The 12,262-nt window shown below is 38.9% G+C and overlaps 1 protein-coding gene across 1 annotated transcript in view; it reads right to left on the bottom strand.

The window, feature by feature from the left end:
* CEMIP (cell migration inducing hyaluronidase 1) overlaps positions 1 to 12,262 on the bottom strand; it is a 242,439-nt gene that overhangs the window by 87,586 nt on the left and 142,591 nt on the right. Inside the window, exon 6 of the mRNA XM_069098686.1 lies at positions 9,958 to 10,137. Coding sequence (XP_068954787.1) covers positions 9,958 to 10,137 — 180 coding nt within the window. The remainder of the gene's footprint in view (positions 1 to 9,957; positions 10,138 to 12,262) is intronic.

Here is a 12,262-nt window from a genome sequence, read left to right as displayed (position 1 = left end):
TTTTAAGGAAGAAAGAAGAAATAGGCCCTTAGTGTCAGTCAGTCCTTTGTATAGAAGAATTCAGCCTAACTCTTAAGAGAAATGCTGTACTCTTGTACAGCCCACCATGCTCCCTTGTTGGATAAAAAAGAGGGCTAGTCCCTCCCTATCTGGCCTATGTATCTCATTGACAATCTCCAATTATTCCTTTCACAAAAGTTCAAGACTTATGTTTTAAACAAAGAAACCCTGTTAGTAGAGGAAAAAATCATTTTTCCCTGGCCCAAGGCTGGCCCACCAGCTTACCAGCAGATTAACTCTAGGACAACCCAAGGGGAAATTACTGACCACCAACATAACTCCCCAAGGAGCCTGCCAGTATGCCAGATGTGTCAACTGGAAAATTTTCTGGCACATCCAGTGCCAAAGGCACTGTGAATTTGTGATCCATTTCTGAGAAGTGGGACAACAGAGTAGGAGGAATGATTCTATCGTACTCAGTGAGCAAGTGTGTGTGTGTGTGTGTGTGTGTGTGTGTGTATGTGTGTGTGTGGAGAGAGAGAGAGAGAGAGAGAGAGAGAGAATAAGAAAGAGAGAGAATAAGAGAGTGTGTGTGTGTGTGTGTGTTTTCCAAAGTAGAGAAAACCCATGACCAAAATACTTTTGAAAAACAAGGTTGAAGGGCATTCTTGAGAGAAAAAACATCTAACAAAGACATTTTTTGTTTGAAGGCATGCTTGATGTTTTTTTCTCATTTCGTTCACTTGAGTCTCTGGAGGCTTATTACTAAAGAATGATAATCATTTTTGTCCCAAGAATAATGGGATGCATCTATTTTCATAAAATCATCCCAGTTCAGAGTTAGAAGGAACTTCACAGATTAAGTTCAATCTATACCTGAGTAGTATTTCTATCTACAACTTTCTCAAGAAGCCATTCAACCTTCCTTTGAAGATCCCAAGTGACAGAGAGAAATTCATTACCACCCAAGGGAATTCATTCCACTTTTTGAACAACTCTAGTTTTGAGGATAGACTCATACAGTGCTAGTGCTAAAAGAGACCTCAGCACAGTGTCTTGAACATAGTAGGCTCTTAATAAACATTTATTGAATTGAATTGAGTTCATCTAGGGAACCCCTGTCATTTTATGCATGGAGTCCTAAGGAGGTACAAGCAGCCTGTTCTAAGTTCCATGGCTAGTTAGTGATAGGGGCAGAATGAGACCTCAGTTCTGACTCCCACTATGGTGATCTTTCCACTACATCATGTGGTTTCCCTAAATTAAACACTCCTAGAAGAATTTGAATCCGAGACTCGGAGATAATGAATCTTAGTCAACTCTACTGAAGGAGACGAATATCTTTCACATAAGGAAAACTAAAAGCACACAGAAGTCACTCAGTAAGTAAGTAGAAGGAAGTCTTGAGGATATGAATCATTGTTGTCCTATTTGAAGACGATGGTTCTAACACTATAACATAGTTTTCGTCCAGCCTATAATCTATATGAAACCCACGCCGAATAGTATAAGCAGAGACATAGCCCCAGTGTGGTTTGAAGGATGCCATCTTAAGGCCCTGCCTACTCCCAAATATTTTTCTTACCAAATGGTCATAAAATCACCTTCCACTAATCTGGTTTGAAATTCCAACTAATTAGGTGACATTCTATCACAGAAAGAACACTGAACAGAGAGAGGTAAGAGACCTGAGCTCCAGTCCTACGTAAATTTGTTAATCACTATGAATTTCATTTTCCTAATCTGTAAAATAAAAGTTTTGGATTAAGAACCCTTCCTGCCCTAACAGTCTATGATTCTATATGGAACAATCTCTAGATCTCACTTTTCTTGATTATAAAATGAATGGTTGGAATCAGATGATTTCCAGGTCTTAACAGTTCTCTGATTCTATAATCCTGGGTTCCCCTTCCATCATTTTGATGGTGGTGGTTTTTTGGATGAGTGGGTTTAACAGTAACAATAAATGGAATTCATTTTTCAGTATGGTCTAATAGAAATAATTCTGATTTAGTCTATTACATTTATCTATTGTTCTCTTTTTAAAATTCTAGCATGAGTTTCAACAATTACTATACTATAGAATAACCTGAGATGTAGCAGTGAAGACCTCTTTCCTCAGTTTTACTTTTCACAATTTCTCTTGATTTTTAAAAAAATATATGTTTTCATGTCCTTCCACAACTTCTTTCAGTGTTTTATCTGGTTCCATGAAGTGCTGCCATTGGCATTTAGACTGGCAAACCACTAAATCCCTAGATTAATTCTGAGTTATTCCTTTTTTTTTTTTTGGCTGAGAAATCTCTCTTTACTGATGTCCCATGATGCTTTTCTCCCCTAATACTAGTTTCTTCTTTTGCTCACCTGTTACCAACCTGTGTTCTCTGCAAGAGAGGAAACATGGTATAGTAAAAAGGGTGGTGGTACTGCAGTCAGAGAACTGGATTCAAATCCTACCTTGGACTTTTACCTGTGTGACCTTGGGCAAGTTGTTGAACCTCTGTGGGTCTCAGATTTTTCATTTATAAAATGAGGGGCCTGGACTAATTAACCTATGAGGTCCCTTCTAACTCTTTATCTATGATTCTATGATTGAGAGAAGTTCCTGGGGCTGTTGATGCTAATTGTTTTCTTCTTGTGTTTCTTCTTTAGCTTTTTGTAGTTTATGGCATTTGCAGATATTCTTTCTTTCCCACTTTTTGTTTCCTTGACCATTCCATTTCCATTCCTGGTAAACGCTTCTTTTAAGGTTTTGTTCTTCTCCAGTTTTCTCAATCAGGGGATGTTTCTTTCTAATTTTGTCTGAAGTATTTCAGGTTGGACCTTTCTTGTAACTTTTTACTCTGCAACTTTATTTTTTCCTACTTTTCTACTACTGGAATACAAGAGGCAACAAAGGCCTTCCTACTGGTATGTAAGATTACGCTTTTCCCCATTGTGCTTTTCCTTCTCACCTGCTCTTTTGAATCCTGGGGAAAGTGCTTTTTCAATAGCCCCTTGAATGTTTAAGTCCAGGGAAGCAAGCTGAGTGACAAGAACATCCACTAATACATGTGTTCAGAGGCTGTGCCTAAGAACTGTCCTTTTGCAAAGATTTATTGGGTTTCAGTGCAGTAAATAGTGACAGAAGGGAAAAGGAACTGAGATGGCCTCTAGCATACTTTTCCAACATACACAAATTTTCATGTGTCAGGGAACCTCCCTGGACTTGATAAACAGCAGTTAGGTCACTGGGTCATTGAATCCTCCGATTTAGAGCAAGAAAAAATGTTGGAGATTATGGAGTTTAATCCCTCATCTTAAAGCTGAGGAAACTTATGCCAAGGCAGCGGTTGTCACAGCATATCAGGGAATCTTGGGGCTGGAGACTTCAATGGTCATCTAGTAAATGGTTTCTACATCGTGTCTAACATTTCCAGCCTTTGTTGAAGGCTTCATCTGAGGGTGTGAGTGAGTGAGTGAGTGTGTGTGTGTGTGTGTGTGTGTGTGTGTGTGTGAAGGGTATATATCATGGGGGGAATACCTATTGAGGCCCACCATTTCACTTTTGTATAGCTATGTTGGGAATTTTTTTTCCTGACAGTAAGTCCAAATTTGCCTCTCTATCCTCTACACCTTGTTTCTAGGTCTAATCCTTCTTTCAAAGGCCAGCACTGCAAATATCTGAAGTTAGTTATCATATTCTTTTCTTAAGTGTTCTCTTCTTCACCATCAACATACACAGTCCTTTATACCGATCCTCAAAGAGGATGAACTGGAGGTCCTTTCCCAGGCTGATTGCGCTCCTATTGGCACTCTCCAGTTTATCAAGTGTTCTTCCTAAAGGACTCAAAATGTGGTTTGATCTGGCCAGGTCAGAGTACAGAGGGACTATGGCCCTTCTTAGTTCTACACATAGAGTTTCTCCTAATGCAATCTCCTATTGCGTTAGCCTTTGAGACTTCCATATTACTCTGTTGACTCATATTGAACTTGTGGTACCATAAAATCCCCAGATATTTTTCAGATGAAATACTGTCTAGCCTAACCTCCTTCATCTTGTATTTATGAAGACTTTTTTTTAACCCAAGCATAAGGCTTTTGCCTTATACTTTTAAAATTTCATCTTGTTAGATTTAGTCTAATGTTCTAGCCTATCAGGATCTTTTTTGATTCTTACTGAATTGTTCAGTGGGTCAGATATGATTATTAGCATTGTATCACCTACAAATGCAATAAAGTATTTTTTCTATGCCTTATCTGAGCCATCAACAAAAATGTTAAATGGCACAGAGTTAGAGTGGTACTAATGTGATATGCTTTTCCATCAAAACACATGGGGAGTAGGCTACCATCAGCATTAGGAACAATCTTGCTACCATCCCAGCCTACCTTGGGGAGAATTGGATTGTGTTGGCCAAGTTCCCAGAGTGCAGCACTATCCTTTCATGATGCAATGAGCTAGGAGTCAGGGCCTAGTCTCCAGTACTGGTTGCCATTGGCTATCTAAGTCCAGGTCAAAAACTTCCTCTATTAGTAAAGTGGGGAGAGTAACACCTGTTTCTATGGTAAAGAATGAGATAATATATCTGGAAATTCCTTTAAACTCCTCAGAAGGAAGGAAGAAAACAGGCATCTATTAAGCACCTACTATGTATCAGGTATTATACTGCTTTACAAATATTATCTCATTTGATTCTTATAACAACCCTCAAAAGTAGGTGTTATTATTATTCCCATTTTATAGATGAGAAAACAGAGGCAGACAGAGATTAAGTGACTTCCCCAGATTCACACAGCCAGTAAATGTCTGAGGTCAGATTTGAACTCAAGTCTTCCTGTGATTCCAGACTCAATGTTCTACCCACTGCACCACCTAGCTGCCTCCATGTATAAAAAGATGAGTAATTATTGAACCCATTTCTTGTTTCCATGTCAAGGAAAGTTTGCAATATGCCCTCTTTCCCAAATCCTCCTAGGTGGACAAACATAAAATTAGCCACCTTAAAAGATCTGTTCTATCACCAGCCTTGTTTTGACATGGTAGCGGCTAGGAATTGTTATTTCTTGCATTAATTTTCTGTAAGTAGAAATGCAGCTTTCATTGTGGCAGGATCTCTTCATCCTATAGTAATGCATCCTCAATATCCCATATTCACATTGTTTCCCAGCCCCCAATTAAAACTTAAGAATTAACTCAGTAGGGATGGCTAGGTGGCACAGTGAATAGAGCACTGGCCCTGGAGTCAGGAGGACCTGAGTTCAAATCCAACCTCAGACACTTGACACACTTACTAGCCATGTGACTTTAAGCAAGTCACTTAAGCCCAATTGCCCTCCAAAAAAGCAAAAAAAAAAAGAATTAACTCAGAGTCCAGGAACTGGGTGCTGATTTTGGGGAGAATTGTGCTTTCTGCTTTTTGCTCAAGCCATACAATCCTGCAATGGAAAAGCTGGCCTTCTGTATCTTTAGTCCTCATCTGTCTCACAAAGTTCTAATCCTCCAGTCCCAATAAGTAAGAATTATATCTTTCTACTATGTACTTGGATGTTTATCATCTTAAAATCAATATATATATATCAGGAAAAACCATTATCTTCACAGCACTCCCCCAAACACCTTCCCTTCTCCCAACTTCCCTGTTTCTAGCAATGGTATTACCATTATGACAGTAACTCAATCTTAAAACATGAAAGTCATAGAACAATAGAATTTTATAGTTAGAAGGAAATATTAGAGATATTTGACTCCTCCCTTTCCCACCCTTTTTACACATTCAGTTGGTCACCAAGTCCTATGGTTTATTTCCCCTTAAGAATGTCTCCTATATGCATCCTTCCCTTTTCATTTCTATTGCTACCACTGTAGTTCAAGAAATCATTGCCTAATACCTAAACTACTGCACCAGAACTTCATTTGGTCTCTCTGTCTCTATTCTCTACTCACTGGCCACTGTCGGATCAATTTTTCTAAAGCACCGATTTAATATTTTGCTTAAATTCTGTCTTTCGAAAAATGTTGTACTCTATTTGTGTAAAGTATTTTTCTAGGCACTTCAGGGGATATAAAGATATATAAAATCTTTAGGTGCTCCCCATTCCCTCTAGGATAAACAAAAAGTCTTTACTTGGTATTCAAAGTCTTTCACAAACTTATTTCAAACCACATTTCCAGCTTTATTTCACATTATTCCCCTTTATACACCAAACTGGACTACTTACTAACTATTCCCCAGACTCATCACGCCATCTCCTAGCAACATGAGATTGCATGTTCATCTCCCTAATGGGAAAGCACTCAGTCCTCATCTCCATCTTTTGGAATCCTTATCTTCCCCCAATACTTAGCTCAGGTGCCACTTAGTCTGGGAAGTCTTTCCCAGTCCCACTAGCTGAAAGTGTTTTTTCATTTCTCAAATTTTCCTAAAGTATTTTGCCTATACCAGAGGTGGGGAGCCTATGGCCTTGAGGTCACATGTGGCTTTTTGGGTCCTTGGGTGTAGCCTTTTGACTGAGCCCAGATTTTACAGAACAAATCCTTTTATTAAGAGAATTTGTTCTGTGAAGTTTAGATATGGTCAGGGGCCACACTTGAGGACCAGGAGGACCACAGGTGGCCTGGATGCTGTAGGTTTTCCACCCCTGGCCTATACCATTCCTTTCCCTCCATCACTCTTTATCTTTTATTAAACTTAATTGGTTACATTGATTTATCATAATAAATATTTATTAAGCCCCTACTATATGCCAGGCTCTGTTCTAGGCACTAGAGTACAAAGATGAATTATTCATTCCCTCAAGAAGCTTACATTTATATCCAAGGAAATAACATATTCACATATAAATAAATAAAATTGAGGGAAGGCACTAGCATCTGGGGGAAAGGAGGAGGTGGTGTTTGAGCTGAGTTTTAAAGAAAACCAGGAATTCTAACAGCAGCCTGTAAGGAGGGAATGCAGCCCAGGAAAAGTCCGGACAAAGTCCTGGTGATAGGAAATGGAATGTTATGTGTAAGGGATAGGAAGTAGGCCAGTTTGGCCTTTGGATGACAACCAGAGGAATCTGTATTTTATGCTAAAAGCAATAGGGCAGAGTATCCAAGTAGAATGTAAGCTCCCTGAGGATAAAGACAATGTCACTCCTAATCCTTTTACCTCCAGTGTCTGGCAAAGTGCCTTCACATAGCAAACACCCAGTAAATGTTTATTGAATGATGGATTTAAAGCATAATCCTTGCCCATGAGTAGCTTATGAACATGTCATCCCCTTGTCAGTGGCTCCCTAGAGTTTATAAGCTCAATTCAAACTCTTCTTTGACCACATGCTCAAGATGCTTCATGGCCTAGGCAGAGATTTGTAATTTTATCACCATTACAAGCCTATCCCCATAACCAGGTTGTTCCCACTGTCCCCTAGACATATTACATGTGTTTTCTCACTCTGGAAATTCCCAACCCTTTCTTCTGCCCCTTTTCCCACCAATCTCCACCACCTCTCCATCTGTCTGAAGGAAGTTTGCCTCTATTATTATTCCCATTTTACAGTTGAGGAAACTGAGGCAGAAATAGGCTAAGTGAAATTTACTCTTCCTTCAGAGTCTATCTTCTCTAGACTGACTACCCACCCAATAGTGATCTCTGGCTCCAGAAATCTTAAAACATTTATGGTCCACGAGACTTGTTTGGCATATATCATATACTACTTCCTAATTGTTTGTCATCTTCTTCTGTGTGGAGACATTCATAATAACAATAGCTTGCATTCATATGATACTTTTAAAGTTGGCAAAGCAGTTTACCTACATGGTCTCACTTGACCTTCACAACAACCCCGTGGGGTAGGTATTCTTGTTGTCTTCATTTATGAAATGAGGAGAGTGATGTTGATGGAGGCTAATAGATTTGCCCAGAGTCCCCAAAGTTTCTGAGGAAGCATTTGAACCCAGACCTTTCTGGTTCATGTCCAACTCTCTCCACAAACATCATCTTATTCTCCTTTGTATCCTCTAGAGGACAATGTGCTATCTTTCATCATGTAGGTTCTGGATGACCATTTGATTCTATTTTCAGGTCAGTACAATTCTACCCTTTGTATTGGATTACAAGCTGTTACACCATCATGCCAAGTTGGGAGCCCCAGAATCACTAAATCACAGAATCTCAAAGTTAGGAGGGTCTTCATAGGTCATCTAGTCACACTCAGACCCGAATGAGAATGCTCTCTATAACACACCCATCTGAACTGAAGAGCTCAACGGAAAGGAAGCCGACCACTGGCCAAATTCACCCATTCTATTTTGAAGCCAGAAAATCACGGCTCGAGTTTTATTTCCTAATAACTAGAATTTCCATCAGCAAGTTGCTGTGTCTAAATTTTTCCATCTGCAAAATAGGAATGATAAATAACACTTGTCCTCTTCCTACTTTGCCAATGAGATAACAGTTTAACTGTTTGCTACAGGTGCTACATAATACCATGTTATGGAAAAATGAGCGAAGCATTCTGTAGGGTGATATGCATTCTAGTCCCAACTTGGTGGCTAATTAATTATGCAAGTTACTTGTCAGTATCCTCATTTATGTAATAAGGATTTCTGGGGTCCCTTCTAGCTCTAAGAGTTTATAATTCTAAAGAACTAATGTTCTATAGTTTTCAAACTCTCATCAGTTCTAGAATATAACACCTGTCTGAGTATATGGTGCTTTAACTTTCAAAGGAAATGCTCTATTACTTGGGATTACTCTCTCTTTGGCTATTACTCCATGGGCTTTCCCTTTGATGACTAGTAACAGCCCTTTGATCTTGACTCAGAAGAGTCACCAAGTCTATGCCTTATCAGATGAGGGGTAGAAAGGATGCTGATGGTGGCCTCCAGGTGTCTACAGGATAAGATTCCCCCTCTAACTTAAAAGAGCCGAAATTCAAACCAATTATAAAATGTTGTGGCAATCACTGGGTAAACAGTGAATGTTCTCAATGTCAGGGCACGTGCCAATGTAAACAGACACGATGTTTTACAACCTGAAGGGTAAATATAATGCACACCAAGTTACATATAAGACCAGCTTTTTACTGTGTTTCACTGGGTAAACATACTTTGCATAATCTCCGAACAAACTTTTTGCCAGTCCCCGAGGCATGGCACTATCCTGAATGTGCACTTAACAAAAAGAAAGATGAGTTTTAGCTATGCATATATGATGATAGAGATGGAGATTTTTTTGTGTCTGGCAATAGTACAGTGGAAAAAAATATGAATTTAGAGCTAGAAGTCCTTGTATTCTATCTCCCTTGGTGCTTAGCATAGCATTTGGCACATAGTAAACACTTTTAATAAATGTTTATTAAGGAAACATTACATATGTGAGTGATGATTGTTGAATGAATGAATAAGATTTTGTGAAAGGTGGTATGATGTGGGAAAGGGATCTAGATTTGGAGTCAAAGAACTCATCAAAGCCCAGCTCTGCCAAATGTCTTCTGCGTGTCCTTGAGTAAATCACTTAACCTCTATAGGTCTCAGTTTCCCCATCTTTCCAAATGAAGGCATTGGAATAGATGGCCTCTAAAGTTTTTAACTGGCTCCAGAATCTATGGTCTTACTTTGACCCAGGGGTCACATAGCTAACAAATTCCTTAGGTGGGATTCAAACCAAGGTCTTCCCAACTGCTAATCCAGTAATGTATCCACTATCTAGCATCTCCATATTGCTTCTTATACTCAGTATAGATCTACAATGTGCTTAGGTCATATTAATTCACTATTAAATAGGGGTATTTGTGTGTGTGTGTATGTTTGTATGTATGTGTTTGTGTTTGTGTGTGTGTGTGTGTGGTGGGACACTCTCCAGGAAGAAGGGACTATTTATAAAGAGGTAAGTTTTCCGTGTGAAAGGACTGTGCTATTCGGAGTCTTGGGGAAGATCATCACATAATAAGAGCTCTGTCCCCTGCTTTCCTGGCAGCATGGACACATACCTAAATCCCAGGCGCAGGAAATGTTTGCTGCCCAGTTTGGTCATGGCTTTCCTGGCCGTGTCATCGAGGTTTTGAGATCCTTCATCATTCACAGCCACGGAAAGGATCATACCATCAGCCACTGTGTTCAAATACTGTGCCAGGCGCTCACTCTCTTTCTTGGATTTGTAAGTATCAAACCTAAAAAAAGAACAAAAGTTAGGACTCTCTGCAATGAGAAATATTTATGCAGGCCAATTTCAAATGTCCAGGGGTCCATGCATTTTACTGTGATAGCTAACAGAGAGGGACAGCACACTTTTAATAAGAATTTTTTTTTTAAGAGTACACAGTGAAAGGCATTTTTTAAAACTTAGAAATAAATCATGGCCTCTTGCATATTTGACTTTTCAGAAAAACAACAACCCATATTTCCAGGTCCAAATGGGAAAAAGTCTCCACAGCATTCTAATGATATGTTTAAGCCTGGACTGGTAGAAAAAGATATTGTGTTAGATTCAGGGGCAGCTAGATGGTGCAGTAGATAAAGAGCTAGAACTGAAGTCAGGAAGTCTCATCTGCCTGAGTTCAAATCCAGCCTCAGACCCTTACTCTGGGCAAGTCATTTCACCCTGTTTGCCTCAGTTTCCTCACTTGTAAAATGATCTGGTGAAGAGAATGGTCAACCACTCCAATATCTCTGCCCAGAAAATCCAGAATGAGGTCATGAAGAGTCAGACATGACCGAAACAACTGAATAGCAAATCAGATTCAGTAAACCTGAATTCTATTTCTCGTTCTGCCACTATGCTGAAGGGCCATGAGAAAGTCACTTCACCTCCTGAGTCTCAGTTTCCCCCTCTGTGAAATGAGGAAATTGTAATAGATGATCTCTAGAAGAAGCAGTCAGTTCTAATAGATATCCTATTATCCCTAGCATTACTATTTTGGGGAACACTGGAACCTTATTGTAAGAGAATAAAAGTAACATTTTTTTTTTCACATTAAAGTCTCACTTAAAAAATGTTATGAAAAGAAAATGCATAAGGTTCTTGAAGTGGTTTATAAAAAGCAGAAAGGCAAAAGCAATATCAAGTATCTCTGGCTATAAAAGCATTGATTTAGGAGAGAATTCTCCATTGATATAGGAGAGAACTCTTAGATCAGAAAACGTCATCTTCTGGGGAAGCCTGGCAACTTCTCTGTAAAGTATCATCTTAGAGAGCTTCCCAAAACACTAAGACACTGGATAAGTGATTTGATTAATAGTATGTAAGTAATGTGTATCAGAGGCCAGGACTTCCTGTCTCTGAGGTCAGTTCTCTATCCACTACCCCATGGTAAAGGAGAAGATACAAAAAGGATATAATGTTTATCCTCAAATTTGTGCCCTAATCCCATCCTTTCCTAGATCCTGAAGATTTTTCTCCAATTCTAATCCCCTTCCTTTCTGGCATCTTCAAAATCTTCCTCTCTATTGGCTTACTTGCATCTCTCTGAGTTCCTAAATGTTCAAGTCTGACCAAGGGCTGGGGGAGTGGGGGTGGGGGGCAGGCCTTCTCCATCTGACTTATTCCTCATTTATTTGGTAACCAATTAATTTCCTTTTCCCCCTGAAGACTCCTAGAATTATAGATCCAGAGTCATTTCTTTTATTCTCTCCCTAGTCATCATTAACTCTGTGAAAATTATTATTTTGTAAAGTGAAAAGTTTAGCCCTAAACAGAGTATTTTTGTCCACTTTTGCACTTCGTTTGAAATTAGAGTACAGTGCCACCAGGTGGCAGCAGGTGCCTTGTTTGCATGGCAAACCATAGATGTGGTTTGCTAGAGAGGGAAAATAAATGTATTTCTCTTTAAAAAAAAAAAAAAGACAAAAACAGATAACAACAAAAACCCAACTTTTCTAAACTAGTAAAACAAATAATATTATAAAATATTATGATAAAGAGAACACATACAGGCTGAGCTTTTAAAGAAATAAAAAGAATATATCATTTGGTACCTTTCTCCCTTGTCCTTACTGTTAATCAATCAGCACTCACTTTAACCATGGCCCTATCCCATTCTTGATTAAAATGCTTCCTTTCTAACTCACCCTAGCTTTTTCCATGACTCAAGAACTTTTGACTATTCTCCCCTATAGACTAGCATTGAAATATTTTCCCCTCCATTTTTGGCTTCCTCAGAATCCCTCTTTTACCCAGTAGAAGAACAAAGCCAAATTTCTGCATCCCTCTGAAAGCATAAAAGCTGTCCCCAATCAGAAATAAGTAACTTTCTATTTCTCTTTTTATTTTATTTTTTTTGCTTTTCATTTTTTTTT

This window comes from Petaurus breviceps, unplaced genomic scaffold, assembly GCF_028583685.1.
Source record: "Petaurus breviceps papuanus isolate PSGF00001 unplaced genomic scaffold, PetGlider_PUasm1.0 37, whole genome shotgun sequence".
In the NCBI taxonomy this organism is placed as follows: Eukaryota; Metazoa; Chordata; class Mammalia; order Diprotodontia; family Petauridae; genus Petaurus; species Petaurus breviceps.
Note: the sequence above shows the minus strand (reverse complement) of the source record. Positions and strands in the feature narration are given on the sequence as shown.